Genomic DNA, 16,697 nt, shown 5'->3' with positions numbered 1-16,697 from the left:
AGGAAGCTGCTCTTGCACTACCTGCAAAAATCCCAAATGCCCTCCTGCCCTTCAGCGGGGCTGGCTGCCTTAGGGGCGATTCACCAACCAGGAATCCCACGGGTTACAATCCCAAGAGCAACAACTCTTAACAAACCTATTTTCCAAGCTCTTGTCTTGTTAAAAAGCGTGCTGTTGTCAAGACACCTTGATAGCAAGTGCCAGCCTGGTCTTGGTGGGAGTGACCAGTGAAGAATTTCAATGGTTGTGCTCAGCACGAGTCTTGGGTTACCGAGCCACAGAGTGGAACCAGGGCTAAGGAGCACTGAAATAGCACACTCAATTTCTGATATTTTTGTGCATTCTGTGCTCCAGGCCTCTCAGGCTGATCATCAGCCATCTTCACACACACACCAACAAGCACCTGAGCAACTCCAAAACTTTACTCCCAACTGCAAGGGCCAGTTCCTCTTCAATATCACATCCCTGCAGCCTTCCAACTGGTGGAAGGTCTCAAGTGAGGAACAGAGTTTGGACATCTGGCTTGCAGAAAACTTTGTGGGCTGGTACCAGAAATGGTTCAAACACCCAAGTAACTAAATCCTAAATTTCCATTCCCAAACACTGGCTCTGTGCAGCACATCAAACAGGAAACAACAGGCTCAACGTTACTATGACCAACTCCACCAGAAGTCACAAAACCAAACAGATATTTGGCAGTTTCAGCAATAACAACTGCTGACTGAAATAACAATGGTGGGCATTAAGCAATTTACTGATCAGCAGAGCAACAAGAAATTATTTCTCCTACAGCTGAACCACCCACAACCTACAAGGGCACTGCAGCAGAGGATGCTGAAGCCTAAAGCTCACTGGCCACTTCTCACTGGAAGGCTCCAAAAAGTGAAGAAAGGATGAGCTCTTTCCCTCCAACCCTCCAGTAATTCCTAAGACAACCAGCTACTCCTCACTTCAGGTACTTTGACTGAGGCAGATGCAAAAATATTATTTTGTAAGCACTGCGCCTGAAAATTATAAATTAAAACTAAAAATGTCAATTTATGTCTTGAAAATATAACCTTGACTTTAATCCCATGGGTTTCAGGTGGCTGTTACAAATGCTCATAGCTGACATCATTTTTAATCAGCTTTTTTGTGTGCATGTACACGCATCTATTCTCAGAGACACATTTTATACCTCAAGTGAACATTAACTTCATTTTTTACGTAACTCCAGTTTATTGATTGTAAAATCTGGCATGGATTTAAAGAAAGCTTATCACAGATGAGTGGTTTACCAAAGAACAGCTGACAGTGGTATCCAACAGTACTGAATAATAAACCCCCCATTGCTGTCCAAAGGCAGAACCAAACCTGGCCCTCAGGATGCCCCAGGAGCTGACAGGGCACAGCTGCACTCCTGGGCCAGTGCTTGGTGACTCCACCATGCCAAATCCACAGCCCAGTACATCTCATCCATGTTTTAGACTAATTCCACAACTATGCTAAGCATTTCACCAGTATCCATGCAGCTAATGGAGACCTATTTCCCATTGCTCAAATCACATGGAAAAGGGCTTCTTCCTCTCTGCAAGTAATGCAGAGCACACTGCAAACCACATAACACAAAATAATGCATATCAGAGCAAAGTGTCTACATTTTTCATAAAGATTTTAAATACTAGAACTAAAATTAAAATGCTATCTTGAACAGAGAATGGTTTGAATTCCTGTTCCACACGTATGACATGGAAATTTCAAGTTCAACAAACCACTCTCCAAACTGATGCTTGGGCTGGTGGGAACAGTTCTGGAACTCCACAAGCATCCAAGCCCAAGAAGACTGGTTTGTTTAAAGGAGGCACACCACTGGGCCCTACACTGCCTTTCTCCTTGAATAGCTCTTCATTTCACCTCCAGCTTCCCCCCATGCCTTTCTCACACTGCCTACCCCACTAATGGGATTCCCAGTTTGCTTTCAGGGCAGTGCCTACACACACACAATAAAGAGAAACCTTCCACAGACTCCCAACAATCCAGCTGTCAATGGGAAATGTCCTGTATGTGCACAGCTGCCAGGGGTCCTTACCCTGGGCTGAAAGGAGGATGGGGAAGGAGACAAAATTAGTCTCTAGACAACAAGGAGATCTCAACTCCTACTAAGAACAGGATGGAGGAGTTCACTGAAACAAAATAAAAGGTCTAGGGCCAGAAAGGTAGAGCCTGATAGCAAACAAAACAAGTCAGGCCCTGCAAACACAACTGACTATCCTTGCTGATTTATTTGCTTTCCTACCTACAGAACTGAAGAAAAGGACTAGTCTAAAACTGCTCTGCATCCCACAAGCATGACATGCCCCCTAACCACCATAAAAACCACACAAAAGCAATCCCTCACCACCCAGCCTGAAGAGAATTTCAACCCCATACCTTCCCAACAGCTGTTGGCTCCAGCTCACCAGCCCTGAATTAATCAGCCATGCATCCACACCATGGCCATAATTAATGGCATCACTCATGCATGCCACAGTTATCTGTGATCAGGCCACAACAATCACTGAGGAGTGTGGGAACACCAAAAGGCACTAAGGACCATCACCCTCTGACAAACTCAACATGTAGCTCTTGCCTGTGCTGTTATAGAGCAGAAGCACCCACATACAGAAATCTATGCAAAAAAAGGCTTTATATCCCATAATACTTTTCCTGAATATGCACAACACAACTTGCCAGAAAGCAATGCTGTGTTATACAGGTAATGACTGAACTGCTAGAACACACAGACACAAGTACAGCAGCTAAAACTAGAATGACAGCCTACAGAGCACAGAAGAGGAAAATTTTCCATAAAGGCAGTAAGATAACAGTTCTCAATTCACAATTAACATAACAGAATTTCTTTTTGCTCTCATATGCTTCTAAGACATTATTGCAAAAGAGTTTCTTTCTCTGTCTTCTTCATGTTCAGCTGTTGCTTATGTCTACATCAGTCCATGGAAAAGAAAATCAGAAGGGGGTACAGCAAAATAAATAACACACTCTGTCTAGAGGTCATATATTTATAAGATTAGACATGTCTGAGCTACCTAATAACCTTATGGGCTTTTAGGTGATCAAGTTGCAAAAATGCCCAAAAGTATTTTTATCCTTCCCAAGGCACACTTGCCTTCCAAGCTCCAAGTGCTTTCTGAGGACTGAGCTGGCTGAGCATTATTCCCTATTCACTCACACAGTGAGTGCTGCAGCAGCCTAGAGACTGCCCAGGCTATCAGGGAGGCTGGAGCCCTCCTCTTCCCACGCTCACTGCCACTGCTGGCTACAATCTGCAGTTCCAGACATGAGATAAAGAAGTAACTTCACAGTTGGAACTATTTCCCCTCCCCAACCCACAAAGCTGCTGCCCTGAATTAGAGATGAGCATCAAGAGAGTGCAGAAACTTCTGATGACCTGCTTATTTTATGACTTCTTTTACAGGAAATATGTGGCTCCTCATACTCTGGGCTCTCCAGCTTTGAGCCAGTTTCCTTCATTAAGTTCCAGTGTTCAAATTATTCACCAGCTTTGTCCCTAAACTGTCAATCATTTTACATTCTGGATAATACAATCTCTCTTGGTATGAAAGTGGAGGCTGGAGTGGCAACCCTACAAGTCCTGCAATCTCACCTGGCAGAGCCCAAGTCCTACTGCCTGCTGGCTCTTCAAAAAGCAGCAACACTCCCAGCAGCAGCCACCCAATGAAATATTTAGTTAGAGCAGAGTTTCAATAGAGAAAGCCTCACCAGCACAGTATTTTCATTACCACAAAGGCAAAACTGAAACAGTTCCTTTTACTGCAAAAGGAATTATGGGGTCTAACACATCTGGCAATACACACAAATCAGGTATTTACAAATTAATGTCTTTCACAGATCAACAAAGGAATTAAAGATACACTGCCAGCACGGGCTCAATTTGTATTTACAGGACAGCAGGGTCTGTGGCTACTGCATGCACTGGGTGCATCAGGCTGAGGCAGCACATGCTGTGGGAAACACCAGCACCACCACCCAACTCCTTACAAGTTAAAACAAATACCTATAAAAACACTACAGCCAGCTAGTGAGGGACATGGCAAAAGCAAACATCTCCCCTCCACACAGTTACCAGCAAACATCACTAAATTTAGCAAGGGTAAGTTGAAGTACCCCAGTTAAATCGAGCCAGCTTTGCTCTGTTTCTTGAGCAGGGATTATCTACACATTCACAAGGTAAACAAAATGCTCATGTTATATTTTCTTCCAAATGTGCAGAATGAGAAAAGGACAGCCAATGTTATTTGGCTGTTTTGAGATGTAACCTATGGATCACTTTTTCTGACAGGCCTCCAAAAATCCAGATTCAATATTACCCAGAACATAAGTCAAAGGAAAAGCAAATCAAGATCATCTAACAGGACAACAGATTATGCACAGGCCTATAAAAAAGTTGATACAGTTGTTTATCCATGCCAGGTCTTATAGCAAGAGTTATTGCAACAACAGCCCAAACAAGAACAAAAAACCCTTCACCAATGACCTGTAATATAAACAATACCTAAAGTACCTTCCATAGAGAAATCTATTCAAGGCAAGACATAACCTATATTTTTGAAGTAAAAAGAAAAATAAATCAAAGTTAATGACATGCAACTTACTTGGACAAACTATCGATTGCTTCATCCATTTTAAACTCTGAAATATTATGATATTTGGAATTTTCCAGATGTCTTCTGTTCTTTGTTTTCTATCATGTCAAGGGAGGGGGCAAGAAAAATTCCTGTCCAGCCATCTAGTATCATTTTTTTGCCTGATTCTTAGTGAAACAAGGTTGATGCAACTCCATTATTCATGCATTAGTTCTTCCCTATTAACTCCTGAACCCTTTGTTCAGACATTTCACAAGTAAGAACTGTGCCATTCTAGAGTAACTGCTACTAGGGATGCCACCCCAAAGGAGACAAAAAGTCTGCAAAAAAGACTAGAAAAGAAACTACAGGAACCCTAGAAATAAAATGAAGCTTCCAAAGCACTACCCTGAGGACAAAGAAGCAATTTTACTGTTAGAAATCAATTATATGGCAGTTCAAGAAAACCAATTTCAATTAATCCACTCCCAAAATTCCAGCTATAACTAAGGCACGTTTGCATGTGGCACTGACACTTCAGGTTCACTGAGTCAACTCCCTCCAGCTTCCTGCAGGACAAACCTATGCTAAACATTCCTAGAGAACAACTTCTTTTATTCTGTGCTTTACAGGAGACATCAAAGCACCATTTGAAGGCCTCTTTTGCCACTTCAGTTCCCAAGAATGTAGCCATACCAACATTTTCTGCAGCAGCAAAGTTGTGAGCCTATGTAATTTCAGCTGCATCCAGTGCCATTCTTTGTGCGTCAATGCCATGGAAATAGTTCGGGCTTAAAAAAAGAAAAACCTTCCCCAAGGGGTGTTGTAAGGGAAGGCCAGGATGGTCTAATTTACACAAGAGTCACTTGAGCAGACAGAGAAACTAGTGAGAGTTCCTTAAATCATGGAGGAGTATTTGGAGGGGGTAGGGGGGATGGAAGAGGAGTATCCTCAAGCTACACCCTAACAAAAATCACCATCTGTAGCAGCCAGGAAAACAGCCTGTTCTGTTGTAATTGTCATTGCTAAGGACAGATAAGAAAAGCATTCTTTTCCAAAAGATATTTAGGCAGCAAAGAAGATGACAAGAAACTAGCATTGTGTTCCCTGCAAGAATCTGGAGAGTTGCAAAACAAGAACCTGTGTAGTACTCAAGACACCAAGTTTAGCATCACCTCAAGAAAAAACAAATTAAAAAAAGTTGTGTTTCTTGTTCAGTTTACTTGCTTCTTTAAGGGCAACGTTGAATTTCCGTTTGTGAAAGTGAATTAACAGCTTAGGCCGTGGTATGACAATGTATTGAGTCCAAAGGTAGGGCTTTGAGTGCCACATCAGAAACATCACAGCTTCACAATGCAAAACACGGACAAAGTGTAAACTCCTGCCAGCGTTCCTGCAGATGTTTCTTCAAACCAGAGTGCCAGGGAAGCTGATTCATCCTCCACCCTCTCATCCCACCCCCTCAAACTGTGACAGCCTCTCCCTGCATGGCAGGAGGCCCGCACATGGTAAACACAGGCACTCACATGGGTCAAAAAACTGTCTCCAACCAAAGCAAGCCCTGCCCAAGCTGTGTTAGCCTGGCAGAGGAAGGAGAGAAGAGCTACAATTGCTCCAATGGACACCCTACCTAAAGAAACATCCACAGAAACTGTCTCACTCAGCTGGTTCAAATTTGCTCAGATGTTGACAACTTAACTCTGTAAGGAAAAGCCCTGTGCTAAATCAGGAATGGTCTGTTCACACCACACTAACTTCATGCTTGGTCAAGTGTCATCTGCCCTCCTACATCCTGCATGAAAGCATAAAGTCCCCAAATTAATTAATAAATGTGCAATTGAACACAAACATGACCACGTTTCTGACCCATGATCTGGCAATGCACAGAGCCACAGAAGACCAGGCACCATGAAGACTCAACAGCTTGCAAGTAACACACGTGTAAAGGACTGGAGAAGCCCAAGTCTTTCCTCCACTTGCAAATTCACTTGAAAGCCACCACCTAACTTCTTTGCTTTGCTTCACTGATCAATGCCAAGTAAAAATTATTTCACAAATGCCTCCCCTTCCTAAAGGTGGTCCAGCCAAAGAGCTGGAAGAGAAGAACATGTGAATGGTTTCTTTGAGGCTGGGCTACAGCCCAAAAGCTTGACCAGTACTTTGCAGATCTTCCAGATTTGATTTTACAAATAAAGAGGGGACAAGGAACCACTCCAGACCTTCAAAGACACTCTGAAGCAGGGCCTCTTTGCATGTTGGATTTATGGTGGTGAGCTCCAAAGACCCAGAACCAAAATATCTTACAGGAGCACCTCTCCCAACAGTTCCTGTTACCCAAACCTCATGGGAAACTGAGGCAAAGCAGCTGCAGGACTTGGTCACTTACCTGCTTGGGGATTTAAGAAAAAAATAATGTGCTTGGAAAGCAACAAGATAAAGTGCAAAAAACACCTTACTTGGTGCAGAGGTAACACAGATTGCACAGGTTTCTTTTTGCCAGCAATGTCCAGAACTACCAGAAGCCAGCTTCCCACAGCTCATACCTTTGATTTCAAGCAACCCCAAACTGCTCAGGAGTGCTTTATAAATCAAAGTAAAAACAGTAACAGCAACCATCTCATTCTCTCCTCATCCTACTGGGGAGACTGGGCACCTCATGTCTTTAAAGAAATCAGGATGCTTAAACATGAAAAGCTGCTTGAAAAAAACTAGATGCAAGTGAAAGGAACATTTTGACACTCGCCAAAACCCTACTAGTTAAACAGAACAAGTTTCAGTGTCTTTTTTCCACACTTTTTAATCGAGTGTCTTTTCTGCCCCTGGCCCAGCCCTCCCAGCACTGTGGGGAGAGGAGAAAGGGCAGGGAAGGAAAGGGAGACTGCAAAACATGTTGAGATAAACTTGTGTAACTAGAAACAATGAAAGGAAAAAAGATCAAGAAACCCACTGCCTAACTGTTGCTGAAAGGTGATAAGCTAGAAGCTGTCCTAAATTTATTAGGGCAAATGACTGCAGAAGCCTGTTAGTAATTTTCAAGGATAAACTCTCATTTTTATCTTTACAGGTTATTCAATACCTCTCTACTAAACCCATTCCCAGCTCAGGTTACCTGCAAAGATAGAAAACAAAAACTAAGCAAGCACAACCAAAACAAGGCTATTGCACAGGAAGCCCTCCTGTCACCCAAAACACACACACACTTGCAGGAGGTTTACAAGTGATCCTGCAGTTAAATGATCTGAATTGGCTCCAGATTCACACTCCAGCAACATGTTCTATGCAAGCTTCCTTAACAGCCCTCAGTTCTTCACCAGGAAAGCTCAAACAATTATTATTGACATTATCACTGTCATGCCAAGAGGACTGATGCACCATCCCTGTGCTCAGAGCTCTCTGGCAGCACTAAGGAAAACAAGAGCTGCAGGCTGGATGCCAAGGGGGAGTAAGGAATGGGATGGGGGCAGGTCAAACCACATCCCCAGCACCCTAAGGCAGCAGAGAGATGATGCCATATTGCCATTCTTAAAAACTGTGGGGACTACACTGATAAAAGATGTGTGACTGCAGACAGACAGGCAGACACACCACCAGCAGCTACAAATAGTAGCCAGTAAATTCTGGAATAAAGCTGCTGTGAACCTTGGGTGCCCACATCAGGCACTGAGGGTCATCATTTCCCTCACTCCAAAGGTATTAGATGCAGCAAGTACCTCTGTGCTCAACTGACTTGTGATCACATCTCCCAATGCCATTTAAACATACCTTGAATGTACCACAGACTGAAAAAACAGTGATAATTCTGTAGCTAAGCATGCCCCCAAACAAGAGAGTAACCCATAAAAGTCAAAAACACACAAAAGACTCCATCTGAAAGTATTAACTGACATTTATCTCAGAAAAAGTGTTGTCTTCAGGAGTTTTTCCTGCATCCTTCCTATCAGTTCTTTCCCCATCCCCTTGTTGCCTGCCCTCCCACTGAGCCCATTCAGCTGTTCACACAGTCCTACAGTGAACCAGATTGGGTAGCTGATGCAAGATTAAAAATAATCCAGGAAAAAACAAAAAGTGAGGAGGAGGGAGGTGGAAAAAAATTAAGTTCCTCAAATCAGTGCAAGATGAAAATGCAAAAAAATCATTGTTTCACTGCACCAAGGGAAGGCCACAGGGTCATAAACCTGCAGTGGGGCTCAGTCAGCTGCCAGCACTAAAGGAGCATTTGTCTCGCCAGAGTTAAACTCTCCTGGAGAAGGTGGAGACACAATACCTGCTGGAAAGTCTCTTGATACCAAGATGACCTGTTCCCTTCCAGGCAGCTGACACAGCACTCTCCTGAAAGCAGAGCCTGGCACTAGCCAGAACAATGAACATGTCTCTCCCACGTGCATTTTTTCATCAGAGGCCCCAAATTCCAGCTCGGAGGTCCCAAGCTCCTCCGGTCTGGTGTTTATCCAACATTCCCACACGCTCTGTGATCGTGCAGGCTGCCAGTCCTCTCCATGAAGAGGCAAACCAGCCCACCATGACTCCTTCCAAGTGAAAGCAGTCCACTTTCTTCGTGCTGCCATTTGTTTCGTGGCTGTGCAGCAGCTGTTAAGAAAATCTTCACTTCTGCTCCACCGGAGGCTGGCGATTCCAGGGTTTCCTACAGGCCAACAACTAAGATCCTCCATTTCATTTTGGAATTTGACACCCTGGCATTCTTCCCCACACATTTCCAAAGTTTTACATCCCCCTGAAATGTGGCTAGCTTGTGACAGTCCCATTTGTATTGGAAACCAACTCCCTTCCCATCAGAAACCAACCAGGAGAAACTTGGCAGGATCCAGCAGAGCCAGCTGCTCTTTCCAACAACTGGATGCCACCAGCCAACTTACCCAGAGAGCCTGACAACCATTCAAGGGACAGCTCCTCAGCCCCCAGCACGGCCTCTCTGCTTCCAACACAAAGGGGAAGGGTCCAGCCCCACAGCACGGGCTCCTCAGCTCCTCTACCCAGCAACTCATGAAGAGAACAACGCACTTCATGTGTCCGCCTGTTGTCAACCCACCAGTGGCTTCTGAAAACAACAATTCATGGTGCTTCATGCCCAGGCCTAAAGGCATCCCCTCTGAGTGAACAGAGCTTCCAGGAGCAGTATTGATCTGTAGTGAGCAAGCTGCTTTTGGCAGCTGTTAGGTCTGGAGCTCACGCAGCACATCCGTAGTCACAAGTGTAATAAGAGATTATCTGCTGAGTGTTTGTCTTCCAGTGGGAAGTGTATGAAATGACTGTGCACAAATCCCAGCCCGGATTTAATCCTGCCCTAGAGTTCACTCACAACTCCAGTGCACAAAACCATTAGTGGGAGATAGCAGCAGCAGAGGTCAGAAAGAATTCGATAACACACACTCCTGGGCTCAGGCTGAACAGAGCTCTCACACAGAAACAGCTGCATCCATCCATATGCTGATCTTGGTAATACATCAAATCAAGACTTCATCCATATGGACCATAGCAGAGCACTGCAACCCTGGCTACCAGCCAGCTGCCTTGCCCTCTGCCCAGAAAGGCTGTGGAGCAAAGCCTGGGCAACATTTCCAAGTGCAGGAAGGACAAAAAGGTAACTGAGACCAGCCAAAATGGGTATTCCAAAGGCAAATCCCACCTGACCAACACGACTCCCCCATCTGGGATGAAGATGGCTCTGTGTCTGAGGGGTGTTGGACACCTTGACTCATGTCACAGGCCCTGCTAAGCCTCCCATAGCATCCTTCAAACAAAACTGCTTGAAAACTGGATGATATGATAAAGGTAGGGCGAAAACTAACATCAGGTTTAAAGGATCAAAACCAGCAGTTGCAACCTCCACTGGGCTGCTGGCCACTAATGGCATCCCTCAAGGATCAGCCAGCCCTGCTTAGAACCAGGAATAGGATGGGGGATAATGGGAAGAGGGACCCCAGCTGGAACAAGAGAAAATCCATCTAGGCACATGGAAACAAATATTTTCTATAAGCATGATCAAGCACTGGACAGGGCCCAAAGCAAGGGTGGCATCACCATTCTTAGAGCCTGGGATGGATACAGCCCTGAGCACTCGCATCTACCAGGAGATTTGCTAGCAGGAGGTCAATCTAGAGGCCTCCAGAGGTGCTTTCCCACCTTCTGTGGGATCCACAAGGATTTCCCACTTTGTGTGATTTAGCCACACAAAATGCTAAGAGATGACACTCCCCACAAGACTTGGCCATTCAATGCTGAACAAAAATTTCCAGGAAACTATTCCCTCTGCAAGTCACACCAGGGTGAATTTCCACAACTCATCTTGCCTATCATCCTACTCTCAGCACCTCCAAACCAATATAATGCTACAGGGCACATTATCAGCTTGGGCAACCCAAGACACAAAGCTGGGACAGCCAAGAGTCAGCTCTTACACCTCTGTGAAACCAGGTGCGACCAGAAAAAAAGTACAAACACGACAAAAGCAGCTGCATTTTTCAAAAAGTAAGGGTAGGCCAGAAGAGCAGAAAGAACAGAAAGTAGTTGTTGATGGAGAGCAGCCAGACAGGATGGCTTGGCCACCTTTGCTATATTTTTTCTCTTGTTTACTTTACTTCGGTTTTGCAGACCTCCACAAGAAACAGGGCATTTTGAAAAGGAGGGAACTCCACAAAAACATCGTCCTGTACAGCCTATAGACTTGGGGAGAAGGAAGCTCCACAGAACAGCTTTTATGAAGGAAAATGGCTGAGCACAAATTCATGCCAGACCACCCTCAGTTTATGTTTCATAAAACACAGTCCCAAACCCCGCTGCCTCTCCTTTCTCTTCACGTGAGCCAAAACAAAGGACAATCAGACAGGAGCACAACCCTGAACAGAAGACTAATGGGAAAGCACACAACAAAACAGCAAGAGTGGAAGGGGAGGCCAAGATCTGCAGGACGTGCCTCACAGCAGCCCCCTGGTCCACCAGCAGCCTCTGCCCATCTTTGTGCTCCTTATCGCAGCAACTCCTCCTGGCTCCCCACCCCGGGAACCTCGCATGACCCCCCATCCGAGCAGCCCCTCTCTGCCCGCCGGGCCCATCCCGGGCCTGGCCCCATGGCTGCCGTGCTCCAGCCCCAATGCCCCATCCCACCCTCCCCGGGCCGCGGAGCGCCCACCGCCTGAGCCTCGCTCGCCCGGTTCTCCCCGCACCCTCGTGCTCCGTGCGGCCCCACGCGGCTGCCGCCCCTCGGCCCGGCCATCCCGCTGCGCCCCCCGCCCCGGCTGCCTCAGCCCCGGGCACGGCCCCCCAGCTCGCCCCGCGCCGGGCCCCGCAGCCCTCACCCCGCGTAACCCCGCGGTAGGCAGGCGGGCAGGCAGGCCTCCCTCCCCGGGCGGCCCCCAGGCCCCTGCCCCGCGCCCGCCGCCCCTCCCGGGCCGCCCCGGGCCTGCCCCGCCGGGCCCCGAGCGCCGGCCGCGCGCGGGAAGCAGCGCGGGGCGGGCGGCGCCGCCGCGGCCGCTCTTACCTCCGACCCGGTACATGTTGGCGGCCATGCCCGCGAGCGGGCCGGGTGCGGGGCGCGGGCCGCTCCCGCCGCCGCCGCCTCCAGGTGCCGGATCCGCTGGAAAATGGAGGCTGGAGCGGGCGGCGGGGGAGGGGAGCGGGGGAATTAAAGGGGCCGCGCCGGCGGACGGGGAGGGAGCGAGGCGGAGGGCGGGGCGGCGGCCCGGGCCCGGCGGCGGCGGCGGCGGGAGGGAAGGAAGGGAGGAAGGAAGGAGGGGAACGAGCCAGAGCCGCCCGCCCGCCCGCGGCGTGTGAGGGCGGCGCTCCGGCCTGCGAGGGGAGGGACGGGACGGGAGCGAGCGGCACGGCCTCCTCACTCACTCACACACACACACACACACACACACACACACACACACACACACACACAGCCTGTACACAGACACACTGAGCGCCTGTGCACACCTGTGGCATACACTGACTGCCTGTACACACATACAACACCCCTACCCTCACACAATGCTCCTCACGCAGCTCTCTGGGCCTCACACAGGCTCTGCTCTCCTCATGCCCTGACATGGCATGGGCAGCCCTACACACGCTGTGGAGACTGTCCTCAGGTACACACTGACACACACATACAGTGGAGACTGTCCTCAGGTACACACTGACACACACACACACCTGGAGACTGTCCTCAGGTACACACACACACACACACACACACACACACACACACACATTGGAGACTGTCCTCAGGTACACACTGGCACACACACACAGTGGAGACTGTCCTCAGGTACACACTGACACACACACACACCTGGAGACTGTCCTCAGGTACACACACACACACACACACACACACACACACACACACATTGGAGACTGTCCTCAGGCACACACTGACACACACACACACACCTGGAGACTGTCCTCAGGTACACACTCACACACACACACCTGGAGACTGTCCTCAGGCACACACTGACACACACAGAGAGTGGAGACTGTTCTCAGGCACACACTGACACACACACACAGTGGAGACTGTCCTCAGGTACACACTGACACACACACACACCTGGAGACTGTCCTCAGGTACAGACTGACACACACACACACATTGGAGACTGTCCTCAGGCACACACTGACACACACACACAGTGGAGACTGTCCTCAGGTACACACTGACACACACACACACACACACACACACACACACATACAGTGGAGACTGTCCTCAGGTACACACTGACGCACGCACCACCTGTGCTCACACGTGTGTGCCTGTACTCACACTCTGTCTCATGTGCTGGTATTCACACACAGCCTCCATCATGTACAGGCACCACTGGTTGTTTTGGACAGCCCTCACGCTGCCTTGTTCTCACACACACACACAACCTTCCTCACACACACCCAGCCACCACAGGCCATGCACACCCAGGGCAGGAACAGGAACAGCAGGTCCCTGCATGGACACAGCCCTCCTGGTGCACACCCCTCCTGCTCACACCTACACCTGTGTGCTTCCCACACACATCCCTCCAGCCCTACACACCCCTCCTGCTCACACTCCCCACTCCTGCACTGTCCCACTGGTGTCCCATCTGTGCCTGTGTCCCCAGTGCCACGCTGGGGCTTTCCCCCCTCCTCAGGGATCAGCCTGAGAGGTGAAATGATGGCTTTAGCTTTCCCTTGCCCACTGAGCTGTGGGTGTCACTGCTCCTGGGCACACCAGGGCTGCACCACACAGGTACATCCCTTCTTCTACAGCCCTGCCCAGCTCCTGTCCAGGTGTCTCCTCAGCAGCCCCGCAGTGGTTACACAGTTGTGGGACAGCTGTCAGCTCCAGATCATTCTGCAAAACTTGCACATTGCCACTGCCACTTCCTTTCCCACAGGAACTGGCTGATGCCAAAAAACACCCCAAGAAACCACCATTCTGTGGTACATAACACCTTTACAGCAGGTCCCCAGCAGGAGCTGACAAAGTGCAGCAGTGAAGGCAACAGACCATCCCCCCAAGGACTTCTCCATGCACGTGGCCATGGCTGGATGGTGAAGCTCAGTGAAAAGCTGCCCCTCTGATGGCCAGCAAAGCAGACCTGGGGCACTGCTCACCTCTCAGGCAAGGCAGGATGAGTACCCTTGGCTCCAGCACAGAGCTGGAGAGTCACCTGGTGTTACCCAAACCAGGACCTCTCCACACAGTCACACAATTGAGGATGGCCAAAAAATATCTGTCATGAAACTCTTTGCTGGAGTATGTGATCAACAGTGCAAACAGTCAAACCCTTTACTGGGTATGGGCTGGGCAGAGTTGCTGCCTGCACTCTAAACACGCTTCTCACAAAGTACTGAAACACCTACATAAGACTGCCCAAAATACATACATTTTTCAGAAAGAACAGGGCTCTTGTTAAAATTTGCTTTGTGTTCTAGGAAAACAACCCTAATCACCAAATTTCTGACAGTCCTCAGATGCCAGGAGGGCGCAGGGCTCTGCTTTTATGTTCCCACTGTGCACGAGGAGCACGGCAGAGTGAGGAAAACACTTCTGGGGGTGAAAATCGGTCAGCCAGGAAAGGTCAGTGTGCCGGGGAGCAGGGCTGTGATATTTCCTCCTTCTGAGGCACCGGGGGAGCGCGTGCCGGCACCGGCGCCGGGCACACCGCAGGACACGAGGGCTTGGCCACCCTGCCCAGCTCAAAATAATCCAGTAGGACACAGAAAAATTATCCAGAACAAATATTTACAAATGGCGTCCCAGCGCACTCGGTAGCTGCACACGGAGAAGCAGACGGTCACACAGCCTTGGTTACTTTTTCCAAATGCTAAATCGTGTTTTAAACCATAGCGAGAAAAACGTGTTGGATCTTCCCTGCTGTTCCTCTTCCAGGTTAAGCAGCAGCTGTGGTCAGGGCCAGGGTGTTGTGCAGTGGGAGGGAGGTGAGCTGGAGCTGCCACACTCAGCCTGGGCAGGAGAGAGCTCCTGCAATGCCCCATCTGCCACCACCAAATCCCGCTCCCATGGGTGCCACTGACTCCCACCATGCAAACCCAGACCTCCCAGGGGGCTTTTGGTGTGTCCTGGCAGGCAGAACTTGCATTTGACACCTCTCCCATGGTACTGAAGGTCTGAGCACATGGTCTGAGAAAGGCCCAGACCTGCATAAGAAAGATGCCAGTGCTTTGAGAGCCTAGGCTGCCTGGCAGAAATTCATCTGTCCCAGTGCATGTGAATGAGGGAGGTTCTCCAGGCCCATTGCATGCAACGTGCTGCACTCTGACCCAAAGTCATTCTTGTTCCACCCAGCCCTCATTTCCTTCTCTCTCCCCAGCAACAGCAGAGTGTGCCAAGGGCCCTTGGCTTGGTGCTCTCCCTGCTGATGTGGGGCTGGTCCTCTGCTTCCCCCAGCAGCACACGAGCCTTCCCACCACCCCAGCCTCTCCACTCACACCCATATTCACTTGCTGAGACAGATTCCTCCATGGGCTCTAAAAGGTGATGCTCAGGATGTGCCTCTTTCATAGAGCCAGGCCATCAGTGCAAGTTTACAGCTGAACCTGTGCAGAAAATACCCAGCCAGAACACAGCCTTCACGTGTTTGTGTCCCCCAGCTCTCCCACGGTGCCCCCCCATTCACCACCAACCATTTCACCACCCCCTCCATGGCTTTAGGTGCTGTTTCTGCCCTCCAGAGTACTGATCTTGCCCTCTCCTGAGCTACTCCCATTCCTCCTGCCTGGAATGATCCAATGCCTGCTCTGTGCCACCATGTGTGGGCTTTGTGTCCCCTCTTCCAGCAAAGGGCCTGGGCCACAAATGCATCTGCACCTGGCTGAGCATCTGAGCTATCCACAGAGCCCTGTGTCCCTGCAGAGCAGCCTGGCCTGCTCTGAGGGGCTCCCTTCACCCCAGCTCTTGGCTCCACCAGCTGCCACCCCTCTACCCCCACCCTTGGGTCAGGACAGTGTAGGGAATACAGGCTGCTCCAGCACAGCATTCCCATTTCTGCCTCCAGCATCCTGGATCCTAAGGACTGTGGCCATAGGCCCATTTCTCACAATTTCTTCTTCACCTCCCTTCCTCAAAACAACAGCTCAGCTCTCCTCTTTCCTTCCTCTCTTCACCTTCTGACTCCCCAGCACCAAGCCCAGGTTCCTGGAATCCCACACACCCCTGAACATCCCACAGTCCTCCCAGGAGCACACACAGCTTCAGGCTCCCCTTGGTACTCCAACACCACCGTGTCCATCCAGCACAGCCCCCAGATGAGAAACAAGCACCAGCCTGGTCCTTCCCTGCCGTGCAGAGGTGAGGACTGAGTGCTGGAGAGGGCTCTCATGTCCAGGAGAGCTGCAGGAGGTGTGAGCAGATCCTTCTGGGAGAGCAGCAGGGCTGCAAAACCTACAGGAGGGCTCGGTGCTGGGAAGGACGTGCCAATCCACCAGCCCTGCCATGGAAGTGGCAGCTGGATAAATAACACAAGAGCACCCCCAGGGCAGAAAGCCATGCTGCTGTTTCCTCCTGTAAACAAGTGCCCCGGGCATGCCAGAGCAGCCCCTGCTGAGAGACGACTCAGGGGACGGGTG

At 49.3% G+C, this 16,697-nt stretch overlaps 1 protein-coding gene across 3 annotated transcripts in view; it reads right to left on the bottom strand.

Annotated features, from left to right (window-relative positions):
* Positions 1–12,413, bottom strand: part of MTA1 (metastasis associated 1) — a 71,478-nt gene extending 59,065 nt beyond the window's left edge. For all 3 annotated transcript variants that reach the window (XM_074546504.1, XM_074546505.1, XM_074546506.1), the window contains exon 1: positions 12,118–12,413. In XM_074546504.1, the coding sequence (XP_074402605.1) occupies positions 12,118–12,145 (28 nt within the window). In that variant the 5' untranslated portion in view covers positions 12,146–12,413. The remainder of the gene's footprint in view (positions 1–12,117) is intronic.
* Positions 12,414–16,697: the final 4,284 nt, after the last annotated feature.

Source organism: Zonotrichia albicollis, chromosome 8 (genome assembly GCF_047830755.1).
Source record: "Zonotrichia albicollis isolate bZonAlb1 chromosome 8, bZonAlb1.hap1, whole genome shotgun sequence".
Classification (NCBI taxonomy): domain Eukaryota; kingdom Metazoa; phylum Chordata; class Aves; order Passeriformes; family Passerellidae; genus Zonotrichia; species Zonotrichia albicollis.
Note: the sequence above shows the minus strand (reverse complement) of the source record. Positions and strands in the feature narration are given on the sequence as shown.